Source organism: Moschus berezovskii, chromosome 4, assembly GCF_049115385.1.
Source record: "Moschus berezovskii isolate FMDL1 chromosome 4, NW_MosBer_1.0, whole genome shotgun sequence".
NCBI lineage: Eukaryota > Metazoa > Chordata > Mammalia > Artiodactyla > Moschidae > Moschus > Moschus berezovskii.
Window position 1 is genome coordinate 90,643,874 of NC_142463.1, and position 27,346 is coordinate 90,671,219.

Sequence of the window (27,346 nt, forward strand, 5' to 3'; positions counted from 1 at the left end):
TAAGATGAAAGTTCCTTAGGCACTGATTGCACAAATTATATAAGACTAATTCTACAAAGAAAAAATATTTAGGAACAGCTAATACCTTCCAAGGATTTTTAGTGTTTACTTTCCAATAAATGCATGCTTTGATGCCAGGCATGAAATGTCCACAGCATAAAAACCTAATCATAATGTTTAAATGGATGCTTATCAGCCCCGAGAATGGCCAAAAAACCTATCAGACTTGTACTTTTCATGGTGATGGTCTCTGCCACCTTGTTAGGAGATGTTTTGTCCTTGTTGAGCAGAGGACGTGGTGGGGGAGTGCAGGCTGGAGGTCCATGAGTGGTTGTTTGTAGGGAAGGAGATCTGTTGACTTACTGATTAGCCATATACACATCTGGATTAGATGCTCTCCACTTGGAAGATATCCTTCACGATGACCTGGTAGTCAGATGGTATAAAAGGCAAATTCAGGCTCTGCAAGACCAGTACTGACAGCAACCATGGCAAAACTTATTCTCCTCACAGGTGAGTCCATAATTGGAGATGGAGCCTTATTCTTACCTGATTTCTTTTCCTTTCTGGATCTGAAAGGCATGAAGTAGTCTTCACACATAGTTCTACATTTTTCTATTCTTCTTTCATCATTTCAATTTTCCAAGGGAATCCTGACATACACAAATATATCTGCTTCTAACTCTCTTCTCAATTGACCATGGCAGAATTTCTATCTTCATTGATGCCATGAGCACAGTCCTGAAAGAAGGCTAGTTTCCTTCCAATGTTTGTCTTACTCTCCCATCTCTTGTTGGGTTGTTTCCTTTTCTCTATTTATCTTCTGACACCAACTCGTTTTAATTGGTATTATTTTTATTTACATGCTTGTGTTTTTGGTCCATCTTTTTCAGAGATGGAAATCAGTAGGAACTGAGATACAGTTATGCAAGTTGTCTTTTTTTCTACTGTTTTCAGGATTATTCCTCTTTTATCCCTTACTGTTCTACTATGCTGCTGATATATTATAAAAATATCAGAAATTCAATCATTTAAATGGGTAGATTCAGTACATTGTTTAGAGCCAAGTAGTATCCACAGCTTATTAGTTGCTCTAGAGCTGAGATTTACAAACTTTTTATAGTTTCAGCTTTTCCAAATGAGATCTCCAACTCAATTTATAAAATAATCAGATCAAAAGTGCTCTGGTAGAAGCCAGGGAAAGCCATCTGGAGTCTTGCCTCACAGTTCCTAGTTCTTCTCTTCTGCTATAAGTGGTGTTCTTAAACTTGGTACTGATTTAGAGGATGCTTTGTGTGTGAAGGCTGTATTCATCCGGGTTAAGGACAGTGAAGCATGGATGGGTCTGTAGTCACTAAGTAGAGTAAATTTTGGATAGTTTCAGTAAGTAGACCTTCCATAGATAGTAGACTTCCAACTCCGCGTTCAAGAACATTTGTTACTGACATGGAAGTGGAAGAATAGGGAGCCATGCTCATGTTTGACTAAGAGAAAGGAAGTGTAGCTATTTTGTTTGTTGTCGTTTAGTCACTAAGTTGTATCCTACTCTTTTGCAACTCCATGGATTGTAGCCCACCACACTCCTTGGTCCTTGGGATTTCCCAGGCAAGAATACTGGAGAATGTTGCCATGCATTCCTCTAGGGGATCTTTCCAACCCAGGGATCAAACCCGTGTTACCTGCATTGGCAGGCAAATTCTTTACCATTGAGCACCAGGGAATCCCTTTGCCTTCCTTGAAAAGCCTGCTACTTGGCATAACCCCTGAGTGCCCCTTGGGTTATAAACATCTATGACCCATAGCATGGTACTCAAGGCCTCAGAATTATATTTGGCAAGATATAGGCAACTGGTTCAGAATTCATGTTGTTTCTTTCTCACTAGGTCTGGCCTTTCTGCTGAATGCTCAGCTAGGTAAGTCATGGACTCAGCTAGGTAAGTCATGGACTTACCAAGAGTCAAGTGACTTACTTGACTCAAGTCACTTGACTCTAGCTAAGTCAAATATTTTATTCTTGATAAAATGTTTCCCTACCATAAACCTCCAATCTCTGTAAATTATACAAAATGCAAGTTTTGTCTGCTTAATGTATTAAATGTTATTTTTTCATATCCTAATATTACTTTAAAAAATATATACCAAGAGATAAGCTGTACTAGGGAAAGAAAGCTACTGTCTTCTTCACAAACAGATGGGTTTGATGTATTGGCTGCTACTGCTATCCTCTTCAGCATGACCACATGAGAGTTATACATTGGTATTTACTGGGATTCATAGGAGGACTACTGGGCATCTTTTCTTAAGCGGTTCTCCAGCTTAGCAGAGATCACAAAGTGTATCTGTACCAGCCTCAAGTAGCGACTGGTTCCCACATTAGAAGCTTTGAACTCATTTGTGAAGGTGTTCTTACTAACTAATCCTGCACAGAGAACAGGTGTCTGAGGCAAAGGGAAGCAAACAGAGGCAAAGCTAACACTTATAGCACACTTCAGCGGTACCTAACTCAGGCCATTGTTCTTACTTCTCACTATCCTCAGGTTCTGCCTACCAGCTGGTATGCTACTTCTCTAACTGGGCCCAGTATCGTCCAGGCCTGGGAAGCTTCAAGCCTGACAACATCGACCCCTTCCTCTGCACTCACCTGATCTATGCCTTCGCTGGGATGAGTAACAATGAGATCACCACCATTGAATGGAATGATGTGGATCTCTACAGTTCTTTCAATGACCTGAAAAAAAAGTAAGAGAAATGGGAGATATCTGAGTTAGTATCTCCTAGGCCAATAATTCCCAGACATTAATCAATGTGCAAACAAGCCATTCTTAAAATGCAGTTCAGGTTCAGTGAGTCTCAGGTGGAAACTAAGACACTGCATTTATAACAAGGTTCCCAGTGATGTCGATGCTTCTGAACTTCAAGTATTGAGGCTATAGATAACAAAGAACATTGCCTGCTTAAACTAGTATTAAAAAATTTGTTCTGTTTCTTCCTTCCTTTCTCTATCGATATCTTTTTTTTTTCATTCCTTTCAAGGCAGGTTTTTTGGTTTTGTTTCTTTAATTGGAGGCTAATTACTTTACAATATTGTAGTGGTTTTTGCCTGACATTCACATGAATCAGCCATGGGTGTACATGTGCTCCCCATCCTGACCCTACCTCTCACCTCCCCCCCCCCATCCCATCCCTCTGGGTCATCCCAGTGCATCAACCCTGAGCACCCTGTCTCATGCATTAAACCTGGACTGCCAATCTATTTCACATATGATAATATACATGTTTCAATGTTATTCTCTCAAATCATCCCACCTTCACCTTCTCCCACAACATCCAAAAGTCTGTTCTTTATATCTGTGTCTCTTTTGCTGTCTCGCATATAGGGTCATCGTTACCATCTTTCTAAATTCCATATATATGTATTAATATACTGTATTGGTGTTTTTCTTTCTGACTTACTTCACTCCGTATAATAGGCTCCAGTTTCATCCACCTCATTAGAACTAATTCAAATGTATTTTTAATAGCTGAGTAATATTCCATTGTGTATAGGTACCACAGATTTCTTATCCATTTGTCTGCCGATGAATATCTAGGTTGCTTCCATGTTCTGGCTATTGTAAACAGTGGTGCAATGAACATTGGGGTACACTTGTCTCTTTCAATTCTGGTTTCCTCGGTGTATATGCCCAGCAGTGGGATTGCTGGATCATATGGCAGTTCTATTTCCAATTTTTTAAGGAATCTCCTCACTGTTCTCCATAGTGGCTGTACTAATTTGCATTCCCACCATGTAAGAGGGTTCCTTTTTCTCCACACATTCTCCAGCATTTATTGTTTGTAGACATTTTGATAGAAGTCATTCTGACTGGTATGAGATGATACCTCATTGTGGTTTTTATTTCCATTTCTCTGATAATGAGTGAAGTTGAGCATCTTTTCATGTGTTTGTCAGCCATCTGTGTGTCATTTTTGGAGAAATGTCTGTTTAGTTCTTTGGCCCATTTTTTGATTGGGTCACTTATTTTTCTGGAATTGAGCTGCAAGAGTTGCTTGTATATTTTTGAGATTAATCATTTGTCAGTTGCTTCATTTGCTATTATTTTGTCCCATTCTGAAAGCTGTCTTTTCACCTTGCTTATAGTTTCCTTCATTGTGAAAAAGCTTTTAATTTTAATTAGGTCCCATTTGTTTATTTTTGCTTTTATTTCCATTACTATGGGAGGTGACTCATAGAGGATCCTGCTAAGATTTAAGTCAGAGAGTGTTTTGCCTATGTTTTCCTCTAGGATATTTATAGTTTCTTGTCTTACATTTAGATTTTTAATCCATTTTGAGTTTGTTTTTGTGTGTGGGGTTAGAAAGTGTTCTAGTTTTATTCTTTTGCAAGTGGTTGACCAGTTTTCCCAGCACCACTTGTTAAAGAGATTGTCTTTTCTCCATTGAATATTCTTGCCTTCTTTGTCAAAGATAAGGTGTCTATAGGTGTGTGGATTTATCTCTGGGCTTTCTATTTTGTTCCATTGATCTATATTTCTGTCTTTGTGCCAGTACCATACTATCTTGATGACCGGTCGTTTTGTAGTAGAGCCTGAAGTCAGGCAGGTCGATTCCTCCAGTTCCCTTCTTCTTTCTCAAGATTGCTTTGGCTATTCAAGGTTTTTTGTATTTCCATACAAATTGTGAGATTATTTGTTCTAGTTCTCTGAAAAATACTGTTGGTAGCTAGATAGGGATTGCATTGAATCTATAGATTGCTTTGGGTAGTATACTCATTTTCACTATATTGATCCTTCTGATACATGAACATGGTATTTTTCTGCATCTATTTGTGTCATCTTTGATTTCTTTCATCAGTGTTTGGTAGTTTTCTATATATAGGTCTTTTGTTTCTTTAGGTAGATTCATTCCGAAGTATTTTATTTTTTTCGTTGCAATGGTGAATGGAATTGTTTCTTTAATTTCTCTTTCTGTTTTCTCATTGTTAGTGTATAGGAATGCAAGGGATTTCTGTGTGCTAATTTTGTATCCTGCAACTTTACTATATTCATTGGTTAGCTCTAGTTCTTGCCTGGAGAATCCCAGGGACGGGGGAACCTGGTGGGCTGCTGTCTATGGGGTCACACAGAGTTGGACAAGACTGAAGCGACTTAGCAGCAGCTCTAGTAATTTTCTGGTGGGGTCTTTAGGGTTTTCTATGTAGAGAATCATGTCATCTGCAAACAGTGAGAGTTTTACTTCTTTTCCAATCTGGATTCCTTTTATTTCTTTTTATTCTCTGATTGCTGTGGCCAAAACTTTCAAAACTGTGTTGAATAGTAGTAGTGAGAGTGGGCATCCTTGTCTTGTTCCTGACTTTAGGGGAAATGCTTTCAATTTTTCACCATTGAGGATAATGTTTGCTGTAGGTTTATCATATATGGCTTTTATTATGTTGAGTTATATTCCTTCTATGCCTGCTTTCTGGAGGGTTTTTGTCATAAATGGATGTTGAATTTTGTCAAAGACTTTCTCTGCATCTATTGATAAAATCATATGGTTTTTATCTTTCAGTTTGTTAACATGGTGTATCACATTGATTGATTTGAGACTGAAGAATCCTTGCATCCCTGGGATAAAGCCCACTTGGTCTTGATGGATGATCCTTTTAATGTATTGCTGGATTCTGTTTCCTAGAATTTTGTTAAGGATTTTTGCATCTTTGTTCAACAGTGATATTGGCCTGTAGTTTTCTTTATTTTTGGCATCTTTGTCAGGTTTTGGTATTAGGGTGATGGTGGCCTCATAGAATGAGTTTGGAAGTTTACCTTCCTCTGCAATTTTCTGAAAGAGTTTGAGTAGGATAGGTGTTAGCTCATTTCTAAATTTTTGGTAGAATTCAGCTGTGAAGCCATATGGACCTGGGCTTTTGTTTGCTGAAAGATTTTTTATTACAGTTTCTATTTCCATGCTTGTGATGGGTCTGTTAAGATTTTCTATTTCTTCCTGGCTCAGTTTTGGAAAGTTATACTTTGCTAAGAATTTGTCCGTTTCTTCCAAGTTGTCCATTTTATTGTCACATAGTTGCTGATGGTAGTCTCTTATGATCCTCTGTATATCTGTGTTTCCTGTTGTGATCTCTCCATTTTCATTTCTAGTTTTGTTGATTTGATTCTTCTCCCTTTGTTTCTTGATGAGTCTGGCTAATGGTGTGTCTAGTTTATTTATCTTCTCAAAGAACCAGCTTTTAGCTTTGTTGATTTTGGCTACGGTCTCCTTTGTTTCTTTTGCATTTATTTCTGCCTTTATATTTATGATTTCTTTCCTTCTACTGACCCTGGGGTTCTTCATTTCTTCTTTTTCTAGTTGCTTTAGGTGTAGAGTTAGGTTATTCACTTGATTTCTCTCCTATTTCTTGAGGTAGTTTTGTACTGCTATGAAACTTCCCCTTAGCACTGCTTTACTGAATCCCATTGATTTTGGGTTGTTGTGTTTTCATTTTCATTCGTTTCTATGCACATTTTTATTTCTTTTTTTAAATTTCTTCTGTGATTTGTTGGTTATTTGGAAGTGTGTTGTTTAGCTTCCATGTGTGTGTATTTTTAACAGCTTGTTTCCTGAGGTTGACATCTAATTTTACCGCACTGTGATCAGAAAAGATGCTTGAGATGATTTCAACTTTTGAATTTACCAAGGCTAGATTTATGGCACAGGATGTGATCTATCCTGGACAATGTTCCATGCGCACTTGAGAAAAAGTGAAATTCATTGCTTTAGGGTGAAATGTCCTATAGATATCAATTAGGTCTAACTGGTCCATTGTATCATTTAAAGTTTGTGTTTCCTTGTTAATTTTCTGTTTTGTTGATTTATCCATCAGTGTGAGTGAGGTATTAAAGTTTCCCACTATTATTGTGTTACTGTTAATTTCCCCTTTCATACTTATTAGCATTTGCCTTAGATATTGCGGTGCTTCTATGTTGGGTGCATATATATTTATAATTGTTATATCTTATTCTTGGATTGATGCTTTGATCATTATGTAGTGTCCTTCTTTGTCTCTTTCCACTGCCTTTATTTCAAAGTCTATTTTATCTGATATGAATATTGCTATTCCTGCTTTCTTTTGGTCTCCATTTGCATGAAATATCTTTTTCCAGCCCTTCACTTTCAATCTGTATGTATCCCTAGGTTTGAGGTGGGTCTCTTGCAGACAGCATATATAAGTAAAGTTGCTCAGTCGTGTCCAACTCTTTGTGACCCCATGGACTGTAGCCTACCAGGCTCCTCTGTCGATGGGATTTTCTAGGCAAGAGTACTGGAGAGGGTTGCCATTTCCTTCTCCAGGGGATCTTCCTGACCCAGGGATCGAACCTGGGTCTCCAGCATTGCAGACAGACGCTTTCCCGTCTGAGCCACCAGGGAAGCCCCAGACAGCGTATATAGGGGTCTTGTTTTTTTATCCATTCAGCCAGTCTTTGTCTTTTGGCTGGGGCATTCAGCCCATTTACATTGAAGGTAATTATTTATAAATATGATCCCGTTGCCATTTACTTTATTGTTTGGGGTTCGAGTTTATACCTTCTTTCTGTGTTTCCTGTCTAGAAAAGATCATTTAACATTTGTTGAAGAGCTTTTTTGGTGGTGCTGAATTCCCTGAGCTTTTACTTTTCTGTAAAGCTTTCAATTTCTCCTTCATATTTGAATGAGATTCTTGCTGGGTACAGTAATCTGGGTTGTAGGTTTTTCTCTTTCATCACTTTAATTATGTCCTAATTAAATAGGACATAATTCCCTTCTGGCCTGAAGAGTTTCTATTGAAAGATCAGCTGTTATCTTTATGGGAATCCCCTTGTGTGATATTTGTTGTTTTTCCCTTGTTGCTTTTAATATTTGTTCTTTGACCTTTGTTAATTTGATTAATATGTGTCTTGGGTGTTTCAATTTGGGTTTATCCTCTTTGGGACACTGAATTTCTTGAACTTGGGTGGCTATTTCCTTCCCCATCTTAAGGAAGTTTTCAACTATTATCTTCTCAAGATTTTTCTTTTTGTCTTCTTCTTCTGGGACTCCTATGATTCGAATGTTGGGGCTTTTAACATTGTCCCAGAGGTCTCTGAGGTTTCCCTCGTTTCTTTTAATTATTTTTTCTTTTTTCCCCTCTCTGCTTCATTTATTTCCACCATTCTATCTTCCACCTCACTTATCCTATCTTCTGCCTCAGTTATTCTACTGTTGATTCCCTCCAGAGTGCTTTTGATTTCAGTTATTGCATTATTCATTAAGACTGACTCTTTTTTATTTCTTCTAGGTCCTTGTTAAACTTTTCTTGCATCTTCTCAATCCTTGTCTCCAAATTATTTATGTGTAACTCCATTTTGTTTTCAAGATTTTGGGTCATTTTTATTATCACTGTTCTGAATTCTTTTTCAGGTAGACTCCCTATCTCCTCCTCTTCTGTTTGGTTTGGTGGGCTTTTTTCATGTTCTTTTACCTACTGAATATTTCTCTGCCTTTTCATCTTGTTTTGGTTGCTGTGTTTGAGGTGGCCTTTCTCTATGCTGGAAGTTTGTGGTTCCTCTTTATTGTGGAGGTTCCTCCCTGTGGGTGGGGTTGAATGAGTGGCTTGTCAAGGTTTTGAGAGGGTAACAGGCAGGAAGGCCAGGGGTCTCCAAACGGAGGAAATAGCCTGTAAGTGTCAGACATTTTTATCTCTCTTAAGCAGCAGGAGGAAACAAACTAGCGATATTTTTTTCTTCTCTATACAAATTTAAAAGGAAGTCTGTCTTAAAATACTGTGTTGCTATTATGACACCTGGTTTCACCTGAGGTTAACTAGTCTCAAACCTTGAGTTAACCAATGCATTTTTCTTATGGAAATGTTGGTCTTAAGCTATGTTAATGTATTTCACATTTACCCCAAACTCCGTCTTCAAGTCGGTTCCACCAAATGGCTCAGAACCTACTTGACAAACCAGTATGTTATACTCGGATATTGTTCCCTTAATCTATGTGAACGAAACTATTTGTATGGTAATCTGCCCTTCTACAAGATTCAAGTTAATCATTTTATGGCCCGGAATGAATCCTCTGATGTCAAGATTATCCCAAAATACATCTTATGGGTGAGGGGCCTGGTGCCATTCTGAGTTTTAAGACATTCCTTTCTTTCATTGGGCTTCCCTGGTGGCTCAGCTGGTAAAGAAACCTCCTGCAGTGTGGGAGACCTGGGTTCGATCCCTGGGTTGGGAAGATCCCCTGGAGAAGGGAAAGGCTACCCACTCCAGTATTCTGGCCTAGAGAATTCCATGGACTGTATAGTCTATGGGGTCACAAAGAGTCGGACACGACTGAGTGACTTTCACTTTCTTTCATTAACAGACTGCTCAGTTCAGTTCAGTTCAGTCACTCAGTCGTGTCTGACTCTTTGCCACCCCATGAATCACAGCACGCCAGGCCTCCCTGTCCATCACCAACTCCCGGAGTTCACTCAAACTCATGTCCATCGAGTTGGTGATGCCATCCAGCCATCTCATTCTCTGTCGTCCCCTTCTCCTCCCACCCCCAATCCCTCCCAGAATCAGAGTCTTTTCCAGTGAGTCAACTCTTCGCATGAGGTGGCCAAAGTATTGCAGTTTCAGCTTTAGCATCAGTCCTTCCAATGAACACCCAGGATTGATCTCCTTTAGAATGGACTGGTTGGATCTCCTTGAAGTCCAAGGGACTCTCAAGAGTCTTCTCCAGCACCACAGTTCAAAAGCTAGTGACTATATAACATCCAGCTGAAGACTAGCAGGGGGTTACTCTTTTGCCCCCTTCTGATGTCTATGTCCAAGTACTGCATTTCGGACTCTTTTGTTGACCATGATGGCTACTCCATTTTTTCTAAGGGATTCCTGCCCACAGTAGTAGATATAATGGTCATCTGAGTTAAATTCACCCATTCCAGTCCATTTTAATTCACTGATTCCTAGAATGTCTATGTTCACTCTTGCCATCTCCTGTTTGACCACTTCCAATTTGCCTTGATTCATGGACCTCCTTGGAAGGAAAGTTATGACCAACCTTGATAGTATATTAAAAAGCAGAGACATTACTTTGCCAACCAAGGTCCGTCTAGTCAAGGCTATGGGTTTTCCCATGGTCATGTATGGATGTGAGAGTCGGACTGTGAAGAAAGCTAATCGCCGAAGAATTGATGCTTTTGAACTGTGGTGCTGGAGAAGAGTCTCGAGAGTCCCTTGGACTGCAAGGAGATCCAACCAGTCCATTCTAAAGGAGATCAATCCTGGGTGTTCATTGGAAGGACTGATGCTAAAGCTGAAACTGCAATACTTTGGCCACCTCATGCGATGAGTTGACTCACTGGAAAAGACTCTGATGCTAGGGAAGGTTGGGGGCGGGAGGAGAAGGGGACGACAGAGAATGAGATGGCTGGATGGCATCACCGACTCTGTGGACATGAGTTTGAGTGAACTCCGGGAGTTGGTGATGGACACGGAGGCCTGGCGTGCTTTGATTCATGGGATCACAAAGAGTCGGACACGACTGAGTGACTGAACTGAACTGAACTGATGTCTATGTCAGAAGCTCTCTCTATCTCCTTTATACTTTAATAAAACTTTATTACGCAAAAGCTCTGAGCAATCAAGCCTGACGCAAGCTTGAAATGTTGTTGTGGAAAACACAAAGACACTGGGATTGTTGGCCTCTGGAGGAGAATAATTCAATCCAGGGCCAGAGACCAGCCTTGATTGCTCAGGCTTAAATCCAAAACTTGAGAACACCAGAGAACTCCTGACTCCAGGGAACATTAATGAATAAGAACTCATCCAAAAGCCTCCATACCTACACTGAAACCAAGCACCAACCAAGAGCCAACAAGTTCCAGAGCAAGACATTTCAAGTTAATTCTCCAACAACAAAGGAACATAGCCCAGTGTTCTGGTGGGTGAAGCTGGATCTCTTCTCTCTAGAGTGCAATGAAGTGTCCAGTAGTGAGTTTTGAGGTGTCTTTGGGCTTGGTATGACTTTTGGCCACCTGTATTTTTGTGCTCAGGGTTATGTTCCTGTGTTCTCAAGTTTTGGATTTAAGCCTCCTGCCTCTGTATTTCAGTCTTATTCTTACAGTAGTCTCAAGACTTCTCCATCCATACAGCACTGATGATAAAACATCTAGGTTAATGGTGAAAAGATTCTCCACAGTGGGAGACACCCCACGAGGTTCACAGTTACATGGAGAAGAGAAGAGGGAGGAGGTGACCAGGAGGAGAAGAGGGGGAATCAAAAGGGGAGTGAGCAATCTAGCCAGTAATCAATTCCCTATTTGCTCTCCACAGTCTGGAGCACTCAGAGAGGTTCACAGAGTTCCATAAAGAAGAGAAGAGGGAGGAGGGAGATAGAGGTGACCAGGAGGAGAGAAGAGGGAGTCAAAAAGAGAGAGACAGATCCAGCTAGTAATCAGTTCCCTAAGTGTTCTCCACAGCCCAGATCACCCAAAGAGATTCACAGAGTTAAGTAGAGATTAGAAGGGGGAGGGAGGAGATAGAGGTGACCTGGGGGAGAAAAAGGACAGTCAAAAGGGGAGAGAGCAATCAAACCAGTAATCACACTCCTAAGTAAAAATGGGTACTGAGAATTGAATTCTTAAAGGTACAAAATTGATAACAAATACCAAAAAGCAAAAATTAAAAATCTAGAGTAGAGGTAAGACTCTCAAAAATACAATATTAAAAATGCAAAACAAAAAGGCAAAAGTTATTTTAAAAGTATGAAATTTGCTTTAAAAAAAATGGCAACCCACTCCAGTATTCTTGCCTGGAGAATCCCAAGGACAGAGGATCCTGGCAGGCTACAGTCCATGGGGTCAAAAGAGTTGGACATGACTTAGCGACTAAAGAGAGAGAGAGAGAGTAGGTTTTAAAAATAAAAATTAAAGGAGTGATAAAGAACTTAAAAAAAATTTTTTTAATTAAAATATAATAGTAAAATATATCTAGGAATTTCTCTGGAGCTATTGAGGGCAGTATGGGGTCAGTTCAGTTTCAGATAGTTCCTTGTTCCAGCTTATACTTCTTCTCAAGGTCTATAGGTCCCTTCCAATGTAGCCAGTGCTAACTACAGGGTTTTAATCTGTTGCACCTGTCACTTCCAAAGGGGTTCCCTCTTCTTTGTTTATTTTGGCTTTCTCTGTTTGCAAGTCTCTTCAGTATCTAACTTCCTCCCTGACACAAGGGGGCAAAGGTGGTCATTTATTTAGGCTCACTTGTTCAATTGTGCTGCAGGGAGGGAGGAGCACTGCAAACAAATATCACTGGCGTGTGTGGGGAGTGTTCACAGTGTCTGGGCCACAGTGGGTTTTCTCTGACCCATGGGGTATGTGCTTTCCCGGTCTACACTGCTTAAGCTCCAAGTTGCTCTGCAAGGGAACTGTCTAAGGTGGACCCTGAGTTGTGTCCACTTCCCAGGTCTAAGCCACTCAGGTTTATGTTCTCGGGTATTCTACAAAGGTACAGACTTGGTTGGGCCTGTGTTTTGTGCCTTTCCCAGGTTTGAGCAGCTCAGGCGACCAGGTACTTGGAGAGCGCAGTCTCCCCAGGTGGGGCTGGGTGTCTTATCACCTCCCCTGTCCCAGTCGCTCGGTTTCCTAGGTGCACAGTGGGAGCGCGGTCTCAGGTATGTCCTGTGTCTCCTCTGGGGAGCTGATCTCTGGCTGTGACCCTCCCGGCTGATGTCAACCATCCAGGATCCCAGGAAGACTTGGTTAACAACTGGAAGCCTGCTCTCAGTTTGGTAGAGGACGCAGTCTCTGGGGCGGAGATTGCCCCTTTCCAGCTCTGTCACCCGCCTGCCTCCCTGCCTCCGGCGGGGGATGGGCCGGTCCACTGCTGGCTGGCTCTCCTCTGGTATTCACTCAGTCCTTTGTTCTGTGAGAGGGACAGCAGTGTTTTAAGTTAGAGCTTTTTGCCGGAAAGTTCTTTCTCTCTTTCCTCTTTTTTTTTTTTTTCTCTTTCTCGATATCCCACAGTTTGGGTTGCTTTCTCATGTTAGCTCCCTCATATTGCCCTCAGGGCATTCAGGCCTGGTCCTTACCCTAAACAATGCAGCCTGCGCCTTCCTGTTCAGCCCCCGCTTGCTGGTGGTGGATGCGAGCATCTGGGCTACTTCTCTGCTGGGAGTTGCAGTTAGTCGCATAATCTGTGGGTTTTATTTATTTGTTTTTTCCTCCCAGTTATGTTGCCCTCTGAGATTCCAAAACTCCCCCAGAGACCTGCCAGTGAGAGGGTTTCCTGGTGTTTGGAAACTTCTCCTAAGACTCCCTTCCCGGGATGGCTCTCCATCCCTAACTCTTTTGTCTCTCTTTTTATCTTTTATATTCTGTCCTACCTCCTTTTGAAGACAATGGACTGCCTTTCTGGGTGCCTGGTGTCCTCTGCCAGCGTTCTGAAGTTGTTTTGTGGTATTTGCTCAGTGTTCAAATGTTCTTTCAATGAATTTGTGGGGGAGAAAGTGGTCTCCCCATCTTATTCCTCCACTATATTCTTGATATCTTTTTTATGACCTAGGAAACTACAAACCATCTTAGCTACTTGAATCAAAGAGCAGGAGGCAGAGGACACTGAAGGTTAGACAATAGCAGAAGTCAGGAAATCAGAAGAGTTTACTGTATTTTAATAGAGTTCTACTTTGTGGAAAAATGAACAAGCAAGAAAACCTTGGTATCTTTAAATTTCTAATTTGTTTGGTTAGTTATATCTAGGAGAAATAAGGCTATAGGCTATTGCGAACATCAGTAATGGCAGTAACTAGAATGTAGCTACTAGAATTTGAGTTATGATGTGTGTGTGCATACTAAGCCACTTCAGTCATGTCCCACTCTTTGCGACCGTATGGACATAGCCCACCAGGCTCCTCTGTCCATGGGATTCTCCAGGCAAGAATACTGGAGTGGGTTGCCATGCTCTCCTCCAGGGGATCTTTCCCACCCAGGGACTGAACCCATATCTCTTACGTCTCCTGCATAGGCAGGCAGATTCTTAACCACTAGTGCCACCTGGGAAGCCCAAGCCCTTTCAGAGTGGTATTTCTTAAACTGTGATCTATTATTGATCTTGCATCAAAATCACATATGAGCAGTTGATAAAAATCTCAGTCCCTAATCCAACTGAATCACAGTCTCTGAGAAAGGGGCTAAACACCTGAAATTTTAATGTTATCCTTCAATTCTGGTCCTTGTACTCTATTCTTATCTAAGCTGATGCTTGAGAACCACTAGTCCAGAAAATGCTCATGATTCTAAGCCAATTGATTCGTATTCATTATCACAGAGTCTGAGAAAGTAATTATGTCCAAGCAACATTTACCATTTCAGCTGATAGGATAGAATGTAAGAATTCCCAATACAATCCTGTTTTTAGAAAACGTAGTCCCATGGAACAGGAACTGATAAAGGAAGGTTTTAAAGAGCTTAACCATGAAGAGAGGGAGAATTTTATAAGACACTTACTTGCTGCAGTTTAGCCCAGGAGTACTGGAAGCAACTTCAGATGCAAATGGGCTTCCAACATTAGGTCAGAGAAGCATAGAAGGAAGAGGAACTTTGAGAGTTTGAAGCAAGGGGAGCTGCAGAAAAGAACTTCCAGGACAAGATCCAGGAGATCCTTCTCACCCATCAACTGCTGCCCTGAAACATCCATCCCACACGAAGGGCTTGCCTTAATAGTGTTAATCACTCAGTCGAGTCTGACTCTTTGTGACACCCCCACACACACACACCCCGGACTGTAGCCTTCCAGGCTCCTCTGTTCATGGGATTCTCCTTGCAAAAATACTGGAGTGTGTTTCCATTTCCTCCTCTAGTGGATCTTCCCAACCCAGAGATCAAACCCAGGTCCCCCGCATTGTAGGCAGATTCTTTACCTTCTGAGCCACCAGGGAAGCTCTGTAATTTCATAAGCATCAACCTATTTTTTTCTCAATTTTTTCTATAATATTTTAAACTATAGCATGCTTATATGTCTCTTTTATATGCTAAGTTCCTTCAGTCGTGTCCAGCTCTTTGTGACCATCTGGACTGTAGCCTGTCAGGCTCCTCTGTCCATGGGATGCTCCAGGCAAGAATAGTGGAGTGGGTTGCCACTCCCTTCTCCAGGAGATCTTCTCTACCTAGGGATCAAACCTGCTTTTCTTATGTCTCCTGCATTGGCAGGCAGATACTTTACCACTAGCGCCACGTGGGAAGCCCATGTTCCTTTTAACTCATGGATAAACTGTTCTTTTAATCTCAAGGGGAAAAAAAATGGTCCTCTAATTTAGATTTCTCTAAAGAACTCTGTGCGTTCATAATGATAACAAATAATTTTTACAAAGAAAGTGTTGTGTAGTGATGGGAAATTGTTCTACAGAATATCTTATCAAGAAAACATTAAAGTTTATAATCAGGCCCGATACAAAGCATTATTATTTTAAATTGAGGGATTCATGGATTTTGAAATTTTTCTTTTCTCTACTTTGTTTTACAGGAACAGCCAACTGAAAATTCTCCTGGCCATTGGAGGCTGGAACTTTGGAATTGCCCCGTAAGTCCTTTATGAGAGAGCTTGATGTTCATTTAACTTGCTATGGATAACAGGTTAGCCCAGTGTGACACATGTCCCTTCAGATTTCATAACCTGCTGCTGCTGCTAAGTCCCTTCAGTCGTGTCCGACTCTGTGTGACCATATAGACGGCAGCCCACCAGCCTCCTCTGTCCCTTGGATTCTCCAGGCAAAAATACTGGAGTGGTGGCCATTTCCTTCCCCAATGCATGCATGCAAGCTAAGTCACTTCAGTCATGTCCAACTCTGTGTGACCCTATGGACAGTAGCCCACCAGGCTCCTCTGTCCATGGGATTCTCTAGGCAAGAATACTGGAGTGGGTTGCCATTTTCCTTCTCCAGATTTCATAACCTAATACGGGGTATTAAGGATGTACATTAAACAAATATGCTACTTAAATAAATTACTATACCAGAATCGCAATACTAAATAGAACACAATTTATTGTATATGTTTATATTTAGATGGATATTCCAGGACTCCATTCACAGAGATTCAGTTACTGAGACTTCAAAACAATCTCTTCTTAAAGTATTTCAGAAGCACAATGCCTGAGAAGAGTGTTATAAAACATTTCTCCATTTACCTGCTGGAAGAAAGGAAGAGAAAGTCATGAAAATAAATGAGACTCTTTTAAGTGCATATGAACCTCAGAGACTATTTAGAGAAACAACACAGTGAGACAAGGTAGACAGGCATTCAAAGCAACAAGTCCAATTTGGGAGAAAAATCAGAGTTGGGTGGATAACAAAGTAAAGAGAATGTTGAGGTACCATGGCTGGCAGAGTAGTTATATAAAGAAGTACAGGAGAAAACCAGCAATATACTTTTATCTGGGCTTTGGGTCTTAGTGAAAAAGTTTGAGGCAAAAATATACGAGTTTGACTTTACAACGAGATGTTGTGCCCACCAAGGCCTCATTCTGCCTTCTTTGAATCTCCCTCAGTTTCACTGCCATGGTTGCCACTCCGGAGAACCGCAAGACTTTCATTTCTTCAGTCATCAAATTCCTGCGCCAGTATGGATTTGATGGGCTGGATTATGATTGGGAGTACCCTGGCTCTCGTGGAAGCCCTTCTCAGGACAAGCATCTCTTCACTGTCTTGGTGCAGGTGAGGAGGAAGGTGGCAGTGTCGAGCCCAAGAAAATTCAAAGAAGAATTCTTTGCAAAGAGAATCTGGTGGTTCCAGAATGAAAGTAAACAGGAGTTTAGACTTATAGGATCTTTGCATCACAAAGATTCTTGGATATCATGCCTACATTCAACAGTATTTGATAACAACAACAACATTACATGTGTTACGTGCCAAGCACAATTTTATAAGCTGTTTTAAAGTCATAACCCATTTCATCTTCATATGTACCCTATGATAAAGATACTATAAGTATCATAACCTTTATTTTACAAATGAGAAAGCTAAAATATAAAGAGTTTAAGTAACCTAACATCAAACAACTAATAGGTGTCATAACTACCCATGTAGTCTGGGTACTACATGGGTACTAATAAGTTCTAATTTTTTGAAGGATTTTTAAGTAATCTAGAGATATGGCAAAACTCATGTTCTAGAAGGATTACTCTGACTTTAACCATGGAGGATGAATTAGAAGGAGGTATGAGCCCACCTTTGTTGGAGAAGGAAATGGCAACCCACTCCAGTATTCTTGCCTGGAAAATTTCATGGATGGAGGACCCTGGTAGGCTAAAGTCCATGGGATTGCAAAGAGTCAGACACGACTGAGCAACTTCACTAGGGAGACAGGGAGAGAGTTCAGTTCAGTTCAGTTCAGTTCAGTCGCTCAGTCGTGTCCGACTCTCCGCGACCCCATGAATCACAGCATGCCAGGCCTCCCTGTCCATCACCAACTCCCGGAGTTTACTCAAACCCATGTCCACAGAGTCGGTGATGCCATCCACCCATCTAATTCTCCGTCGTCCCCTTCTCCTCCAGCCCCCAACCCTTCCCAGCATCAGAGTCTTTTCCAGTGAGTCAACTCTTCGCATGAGGTGGCCAAAGTATTGCAGTTTCAGCTTTAGCATCAGTCCTTCCAATGAACACCCAGATTGATCTCCCTTAGAATGGACTTCCTATCATTTTGCCTTTTGATACTGTTCATGGGGTTCTCAAGACAAGTATACTGAAGTGGTTTGCCATTCCCTTCTCCAGTGGACCACATTCGGCTGTGGTCCATGTGATCAGATCAACTAGTTTCCTGTGATTATGATTTCAGTGTGTCTGCCCTCTGATGCCCCCTCCCAATACCCACCGTCTTATTTGGGTTTCTCTTACCTTGGTCGTGGAAAATCTCTTCACAGCCACTCCAGCAAAGTGCAGCCGCTGTACCTTACCTTGGATGAGGGGTATCTCCTCAAGGCCGCCCCTCCTGACCTTGAACGTGGAGTAGCTCCTCTCGGCCCTCCTGTGCTCGCGCAGCCACCGCCTGCTGGACGTGGGGCAGCTCCTCTCGGCCCCTGGCCCTGGCCTTAGGCGTGGGGTAGCTCCTCTCGGCCGCGCCTCTTTGCCTGATCTTTGCCTGATCGGTTGCGCTGGGGCCGGCGGCTCTTGCGTCTGCGCCGCCGGGGGGCCGGCGGCTCTCCTGTTATGAGGCTATTACAATAACTCAAGCCAGAAATGCTGAGGATCTGAACAAAGATCAAAACAGTGAGGACAGAAAGAGGAAGTACATAAGAGACATAAGGAGGGTAGAATCAATAGGATTTGGAGACCAACTGGAAGTGGGAAAAGAGAGAACTTATAGTTTTCTGTCCTTGAGAATTGATTTAACTGTGGTCCTCTTAACTAAGATGGTAAATACAAAAGAAGGTAGATTTGAAACAGGAAGAAAAACTCATTAATTTGTCTTTGAACATGATGAGTGAGAGGAATTTGTAGGGCATCATAAGAATGCCCAATAAACACTGGATGAATAGATATTGGATGAATGTCAAACTGGTGTTCAGGACAAGAACTTGATTTGATATATTATATTGACATCATCAACAAAGTTAATAATTAAGAGATCACCAAGGAAAAATGAATGGAGTAAGAAAAGCAGGATGGCTTTTAGATTTCAGCTCAGTTCAGTCACTCAGTCATGTCTGACTCGTTGCGACCCCATGAACCGCAGCATGCCAGGCCTCCCTGTCCACTACCAACTGCCGGAGTCTACCCAAACCCATGTCCATTGAGTCGGTGATATCATCCAACCATCTCATCCTCTGTCACCCCCTTCTCCTCCTGCCCTCAATCTTTTCCAGCATAAGGGTCTTTTCAAATGAGTCAGTTCTTTGCATCAGGTGGCCAAAGTATTGGAGCTTCAGCTTCAACATCAGTCCTTCCAATGAACACCCAGAATTGATCTCCTTTAGGATGGACTGGTTGGATCTCCTTGCAGTCCAAGGGACTCTCAAGAGTCTTCCCCAACACCACCGTTCAAAAGCATCAATTCTTCGGAGCTCAGCTTTTTTTACATTCCAACTCTCACATCCATACATGACCACTGGAAAAACCATAGCCTTGACTAGATGGACCTTTGTTGGCAAAGTAATGTCTCTGTTTTTAATATGCTGTCTTCAAGAAAATTAGAGATTCCAAGGGAACATTTCATGCAAAGATGGGCTCGATAAAGGACAGAAATGGTATGGACCTAACAGAAGCAGAAGATATTAAGAAGAGGTGGCAGGAATACACAGAAGAACTGTACAAAAAAGATCTTCACGACCAAGATAGTCACGATAATGTGATCACTGACCTAGAACCAGACATCTTGGAATGTGAAGTCAAGTGGGCCTTAGAAAGCATCACTACTAACAAAGCTAGTGGAGGTGATGGAATTCCAGTTGAGCTATTTCAAGTCTTGAAAGATGATGCTGTGAAAGTGCTGCACTCAATATGCCAGCAGATTTGGAAAACTCAGCAGTGGCCACAGGACTGGAAAAGGTCAGTCTTCATTCCAATCCCAAAGAAAGGCAATGCCAAAGAATGCTCAAACTACCGCACAGTTGCACTCGTCTCACACGCTAGTAAAGTCATGCTCAAAATTCTCCAAGCCAGGCTTCAGCAATATGTGAACTGTGAACTCCCAGATGCTCAAGCAGGTTTTAGAAAAGGCAGAGGCACCAGAGATTAAATTGCCAACATCCGCTGGATCATGGAGAAAGCAAGAGAGTTTCAGAAAAACATCTATTTCTGCTTCATTGACTATGCCAAAGCCTTTGACTGTGTCGATCATAATAAACTGTGGAAAATTCAGAAACAGATGGGAATACCAGACCACCTGACCTGCCTCTTGAGAAACCTGTATGCAGGGCAGGAAGCAACAGTCAGAACTGTACATGGAACAACAGACTGGTTCCAAATAGGAAAAGGAGTGCGTCAAAGTTGTATATTGTCACCTTGCTTATTTAACTTATATGCAGAGTACATCATGAGGAACACTGGGCTGGAAGACGCACACGCTGGAATCAAGATTGCTGTGAGAAATATCAATAACCTCAGATATGCAGATGACACTACCCTTATGGCAGAAAGTGAAGAGGAACTTAAAAGCCTCTTGATGAAAGTGAAAGAAGAGAGTGAAAAGGTTGGCTTGAAGCTCAACATTCAGAAAACAAAGATCATGGCATCTGGTCCCATCACTTCATGGGAAATAGATGGAAAAACAGTGGAAACAGTGTCAGACTTTGTTTTTTTGGGCTCCAAAATCACTGCGGATGCTGATTGCAGCCATGAAATTAAAAGACGCTTGCTCCTTGGAAGGAAAGTTATGACCAACCTTGATAGTATATTAAAAAGCAGAGACATTACTTTGCCAACCAAGGTCCGTCTAGTCAAGGCAATGGTTTTTCCCGTGGTCATGTATGGATGTGAGAGTTGGACTGTGAAGAAAGCTGATCACCGAAGAATCGATGCTTTTGAACTGTGGTGTTGGAGAAGACTCTTGAGAGTCCCTTATACTGCAAGGAGATCCAACCAGTCCATTCTAAAGGAGATCAATCCTGGATGTTCATTGGAGGGATTGATGCTAAAGCTGAAATTGCAATAATCTGGCCACCTCATGCGACGAGTTGACTCACTGGAAAAGACTCTGATGCTGGGAAAGGTTGGGGGCGGGAGAAGGGGACGACAGAGAATGAGATGGCTGGATGGCATCACCGACTCTGTGGACATGAGTTTGAGTGAACTCCAGGAGTTGGTGATGGACAGGGAGGCCTGGCGTGCTGTGATTCATGGGGTCACAGAGAGTCGGACACGACTGAGCGACTGAGCTGAACTGAACTGAACTGAGGTTGGTCATAACTTTCCTTCCAAGGAGTAAGTGTCTTTTAATTTTGTGGCTGCAGTCACCATCTACAGTGATTTTGGATCCCCCCAAAATAAAGTCAGCCACTGTTTCCCCATCTATTTGCCATGAAGTGATGGGACCGGATGCCATGATCTTTGTTTTCTGAATGTTGAGCTTTAAGTCAACTTTTTCACTCTCCTCTTTCACTTTCATCAAGTGGTTTTTTAGTTCCTCTTCACTTTCTGCCATAAGGGTGGTGTCATCTGCATATCTGAGGTGACTGATATTTCTCCCGGCAATCTTGATTCCAGCTGGTGCTTCTTCCAGCCCAGTGTTCCTCATGATGTACTCTACATATAAGTTAAGTAAGCAAGGTGACGATATACAGCCTTGACGTACTCCTTTTCCTATTTGGAACCAGTCTGTTGTTCCATATCCAGTTCTAACTGTTGCTTCCTGACCTGCATACAGGTTTATCAAGAGGCAGGTCAGGTGGTCTGGTGATTCCCATCTCTTTCAGAATTTTTCATGGTTTATTGTGATCCACACAGTCAAAGGCTTTGGCATAGTCAATAAAGCCAAAGTAGATGTTTTTCTGGAACTGTCTTGCTTTTTCAATGATCCAGCAGCTGTTGACAATTTGATCTCTGGTTCCTCTGCTTTTTCTGAAACCAGCTTGAACACCTGGAAGTTCACGGTTCACGTATTGCTGAAGCCTGGCTTGGAGGATTTTGAGCATTACTTTACTAGTGTGTGAGATGAGTGCAATTGTGCAGTACTTTGAGCATTCTTTGGCATTTCCTTTCTTTGGGATTGGAATGAAAACTGACCTTTTCCAGTCCTGTGGCCATTGCTGAGTTTTCCAAACTTGCTGGCATACTGAGTGCATCACTTTCACAGTATCATCTTTTAGCATTTGAAATAGCTCAACTGGAATTCCATCACCTCCACTAGCTTTGTTCGTACTGATATTTCCTAAGGCCCACTTGACTTTACATTCCAGGATGTCTGCCTCTAGGTTAGTGTGAGTGATCACACCATCGTGATTATCTGGATCGTGAAGATCTTTTTTGCACAGTCTTTCTGTGTATTCTTGCCACCTCTTCTTAATATCTTCTGCTTCTGTTAGGTCCATACCATTTCTGTTTCCTTTATTGTGCCCATCTTCACATGAAATATTCCCTTGGAATCTCTAATTTTCTTGAACAGATCTCTAGTCTTTTCCATTCTATTGTTTTCCTCTATTTCTTTGCATTGATCACTGAGGAAGGCTTTCATAGATTTACCCTCCCCGAAGACAGAGATTTTTCCTATACCATGTTATACCAGGTTGTCTGCCAGTATCCAATAATTTCAATATTAAGTAATTCATTGGTTGAAAAATCAATCCACTTGTTGAACAGCTCTAGTGATCAAAAAGAACATCTATATTCCTAGTCAAGACATACTGCTAGTCATAATTAATAACTTCCAATCATTGATTCTAGCTCTGTTCACTGAACTAACAAAGAATAAAGCTTCTCCCTTTGGCAATATGTTGGTTGGTCCAATATTTGAAGACAACTATAATATCTTGTTAATAATTTTCCTTCTTCTAGTTAAATAACCTAGTTCATTTAACAACCATACATATGTCAATTTTTAGACACATTCTTCACTGGTACACCCTAATAATGCAGTTGCTGCTAAGCTGCTAAGTCACTTCAGTCGTGTCCAACTCTGTGCGACCCCATAGACAGCAGCCCACCAGGCTCTGCTGTCCCTGGGATTCTCTAGACAAGCACGCTGGAGTGGGTTGCCATTTCCTTCTCCAATAATGCAGTTATGAAAACTGAATTCGGTACTCAGGATGAGATTAGAGTCACACAAAATATAAGTGGATTAACCTCTAGCATTGAATGGGAACCTATCACCTGACTGTTAATAACTTCCTCATTGAGCAATTGAACATTTCATTTGTTGGGATGTCAATCCAATAAAGTAGCCCATTTATTGGACAAAGGGCAGCAAATTTCTGTACTGCTAAAACCTGGATATAAACTATTACAGCAACTATAACTTCATAGTGCAGTGATATATGTAGAGCTCTGACTGATCATCTGGGACCTGGGTTTTGGTCATGACCTGGCTACTAACTTGCTGTGAGACTTTGGTGAAATTATCTAACTTATACATATATTAGCTATAAAATTAATACCATCAATCCTGTCTACTTTATAGGGGTATTGAGAAACAAAAGTAAGAAAAAATATGTGAAAGCACTCTGAAAAAGTAAAGCATTATACAAACATAAATTTATTAATAGTTAAGGAGTTGAAATCAGTTTCATAGATGCTTTACTATACTTGATTATTCTATAGGAAACACGTGAAGCTTTTGAACAGGAAGCCAAGCAAACCAACAAGCCCAGGCTGCTGGTCACCGCTGCAGTAGCTGCTGGCCTCTCCAATATCCAGGCTGGCTATGAGATTCCCCAGCTATCCCAGTGAGTGACTCACCTTATCCACAAATTGCCTATAGGCATCACTCTTGCAAGGTAGACTTGTTCTTTGTCTTGCTACCTAGGGACTTTGTTTAGGGTATTTTGGAAGTGGTATCTTTTGCTCCCTTAAGTGTGGGACATAACTACTGTTGTTATTTAGTCACTAAGTCATGTCCAACTCTCTTGGGACACTATGGACTGTAGCCCACCAGGCTCCTAGGTCCATGGGAATTCCAAGGCAAGAATACTGGAGTGAGTTGCCATTTCCATCTCTAGGGGATCTTTCCTACCCAGGTTCAGAAGCCATGTCTCCTGCATTGGCAGGTGGATTCTTTACTGTTGAGCTACCGAGGATGCCCACATAAGTGTGGGAAATAACCTTGGGAAATGCTTTACAACCCTTTACTCTACATCAGGTACCTGGACTTCATCCATGTCATGACCTATGACTTCCATGGCTCCTGGGAAGGCTACACTGGAGAGAACAGCCCTCTCTACAAATCCCCAACTGACACTGGCAGCAATGCTTACCTCAATGTGGTGAGTCTCCACACAGACGCAGATGCAGATCAGAGATGTTGTAAATTACATGCAGATTCAGGGACAAAACAAACATAAACTCTGCAAAAGTCTCATTTGGATAACTCTCCTAAGTGACCGATTTTATCTCATTAACTATAACCTCACCTGTTGAGGTCCTTTAATGGACTGGAACCTGGTGATCCGGAATCAACCGATAAGAAAGTAAAGGATAGAGAAAGAGGCTGATATTCCTTGGTTTACACAGAAAGCCAATAAAGCCCCTGGCACGGGGCTTGCTCTGTTCACGAAGGCCTCAGGTGCCCTCTCAAGGGGGTGAAGGTGCAGAGTGCCTTCTCGAGAGGGTCTTAGAAACCCGGGCAGGAAAGTTAACCCAGAGAGCCTCTACGCCCCAGGAATTAGCCTGAAAAAGAGAGAGAGGGAGAAAGAGAGAGAGAGAAAGAAAGACACGGGGACCAAAGCTCTGATGGAGCAAAGGTGTTTTATTCAACATTGTGTAGGTATTTATACTGTCTTACAAGATAGCTATTTTCAGCAGAGATGAAATCAAAACTTACAAGTTATCAAGGAAACATGAGGTCATCCATATGAAAGAGAGAGGTTTGTAAATAATCACTTTTACCATATGGTTCATAAAAAGGAAGAGGATACTTATCACCATATAGAAAAACTAATGAAGGAATTGCCTGGATTCCTCAGCACCCCCCCTCCCCTCCCCCCAGGAGAGGCTTGCCTCTCCTTTTAATTCCTGAATATTCAGGAATTAATAAGGAACAGAGAATTCCTGACAAGTCCAAAACAGCACACAGGAAGCCTCATGTTACGCTTCCTGACACTCACCAAAATATTTTTGAAAAAGTACAAATTAATCTATGTCATGAGCATCATTTAAAGTTTCTGTTAGGTCAGTGGACTAGCATAACTAAGCAAGGGATCTTCAGCTGGGTGGGCCTCTAACTCACCTGCTACCTTTTCAGGAATACGCCATGAACTACTGGAAGAACAATGGGGCCCCGGCTGAGAAGCTCATTGTTGGATTCCCTGCCTATGGACACAATTTCATCCTAAGAGATGCTTCCAACAATGGCATTGGTGCCCCCACTTCTGGCGCTGGTCCTGCTGGGCCCTACACCAGGGAGGCTGGGTTCTGGGCCTACTATGAGGTAGGTAGGCTGGGCTGTACAATTGGAATTCTAGGAATGCCATGTCCTGTGCTGCACAGTAGCCTTAAGGCTAGAACCTGCAAGAAGCTTGAATGTTCATTCTGTCCACTATTTACCTACTTTAACACAAATATTACTCCAAATGCTTCAGGTGTTTAAGTAACCTATTCATTTACCTAATCCAGTATGAAGATTTATAGTGTGCAATATTCCTTCAAACTACAATTGTTGCTGTTTGTTGTTTAGTCGCAAAGTCATGTCTGACTCTGTAGCCTGCAAGGCTCCTCTGTCCATGGGATTCTCCAGGCAAGAAAACTAGAGTGGGTTGCTATCTACTCCAGGGGATCTTCTCAACTCAGGGGCTGAATCCACATCTCCTGCATTTTAGGTGAATTCTTTACTGCTGAGCCACCAGGGAAGCCCATTCAAACAACAGACTGCATACTTAAGCTCATTTATATTAACACATAGGGAATTAAGTAACTATCTCCCATACTGATGTGGGTTCCCAAAATCAAGCACTAAGAATAAGGCTAACATCTCAGTATTTCAAAAACAACTTGATCCTATTTACTGCAGATAAAAGGCCTTATTTAGAAACCTGTGGAGACATGACAGAAAAAAAATTAAAGAGGAAGGTGTATGTTTTATTTTTCATGGGAGTCATATTTAAAGGATTTGAATCTCTTGACTTTTTAAAGATCTGCACCTTCCTGAAAGATGGAGCCACTGAGGTATGGGATGACTCTCAGGCTGTGCCCTATGCCTACAAGGGCACTGAGTGGATTGGCTATGACAATGTTAACAGCTTCAGAATCAAGGTAAGGTCAGCCCCTCCACTGTGCTTTCAGCTTAGCCCAGACTCTCCAGAAATAAAATGACTCCTGGTGTCCTCAATCCTTAAATAGGCTCAGTGGCTTAAGAAGAACAACTTTGGAGGTGCCATGGTCTGGGCCATTGACCTGGATGATTTCACAGGCACTTTCTGCAACCAGGGCAAGTTCCCCCTGATAAACACCTTGAAGGATGTTCTTGGACTGAAGAGTGCAAGTAAGTGACAGTAGGGGAATGCCCAGGGTGTATAGATGCTCCTTTTCTGACTCAAGACAGCCTAACATCTTCCCACTCCCTTTGCCACCAGGAGTCTCCTCATTGCTGTTGCCTGACTGAGAGAGGCACTTATATTCTTTCCTCGTTAGCAATTGTATGCTCTAATGACCTCCAGGTCTGCTGGAAGGGTTTTCCAGGTCTACTAAGTTTTAAAGGTGTGTAAAAGCCTCAAGAAATTAGGCTGACCTTCAAAATTAGGCTGACCTTCAGTTCTACGAACCCCTTATTAAAAGTCTCCTTCAGCCTGCCTGGGGGGACTGAATAACAAACCCTAAGCAGTACTGCGATGGGTTTAGGGTTTAGTCATTAAGTTGTGTCCAACTCTTGTGACCCCATGGACTGACTGTAGCCTGCCAGGCTCCTCTGTCCATGGAATTCTCCAGGCAAAAATACTGGAGTGAGTTGCCATTTCCTTCTTCAGGGGATTATCCCGATCTAGGAATAGAACCCAGGTCTCTTGCATTGCAGGCAGATTCTTAACCGACTGAGCTAAGAAGGAAGCCCATACTGACATATTTCTAAATCTGTAATTCAGGGGAAGTCCCAGTTCTCTAAATTTTGTCCAGATTTTCTCTTAGAGCTTACCTGCTCACCGCTTAAACCCAGATCCTGGAAAAGCATTGTGCATATACTGGATGCTCAGTAAAAATTTTTTAAATGATTTTAGCATCATAAGCGAGAACTTTTAAAATTTAAAACCAGGCTGGCTTGAAATTGGAGCTGCTCTTAATTCCTAAGTATGGAGTTACCTTGTGAGCTTCTCAGGTGTCAGGACCCAGAGCGAACAGCAACCCATCTCCAGACCTCACCTCAGGCCTGCTAGTTCTTCACCTCTAGGTGAATCTGGGAGCCTCTGCCAGGTCTGCTCTTTGTGCTGTTTCAGCTTGTGACACCTCCACTCAGACCAGTGAGCCCAACAGCAGTCCTGGAACTGAAAGTGGGACTGGAAATGAAGGCAGCATCTCTGAGGGTAGAGGATTCTGTGCCGGCAAAGCTGATGGCCTCTACCCAGTGGCGAACAACAGAAATGCCTTCTGGAACTGCGCAAATGGAATCACATACGAGCAGAATTGCCCGACCGGGCTTGTCTTTGACACCAGCTGTCACTGCTGCAACTGGGCATAAAACTGACCTGTGTCTCCATTTCCTAGGGTCCAAGTCTCTTTTGCCTAGCACACCTTGTTCCTACCTAGA

At 42.0% G+C, this 27,346-nt stretch overlaps 2 protein-coding genes across 2 annotated transcripts in view; both read left to right on the forward strand.

Annotated features, from left to right (window-relative positions):
• The window catches only part of CHI3L2 (chitinase 3 like 2), a 271,894-nt gene that overhangs the window by 84,363 nt on the left and 160,185 nt on the right, over positions 1–27,346 (forward strand). The window lies entirely within an intron of this gene.
• CHIA (chitinase acidic) lies at positions 489–27,277 on the forward strand. The gene is made up of 11 exons (XM_055402666.2): positions 489–513; positions 1,884–1,913; positions 2,538–2,739; positions 15,495–15,551; positions 16,518–16,683; positions 23,218–23,342; positions 23,756–23,879; positions 24,857–25,042; positions 25,744–25,863; positions 25,951–26,092; positions 27,036–27,277. The coding sequence occupies exons 1-11, from the start codon at positions 489–491 to the stop codon at positions 27,275–27,277; spliced, it is 1,419 nt and encodes a 472-aa protein (XP_055258641.2).

Bases quoted from the DNA above. Each gene is read 5' to 3' on its own strand.
- CHIA (XM_055402666.2), top strand. From the start codon at position 489: ATGGCAAAACTTATTCTCCTCACAG. The intron at 514-1,883 runs GTGAGTCCATAA...CTTTCTCACTAG, and splicing joins AAAACTTATTCTCCTCACAG to GTCTGGCCTTTCTGCTGAAT. The intron at 2,740-15,494 runs GTAAGAGAAATG...TTTGTTTTACAG, and splicing joins TTCAATGACCTGAAAAAAAA to GAACAGCCAACTGAAAATTC.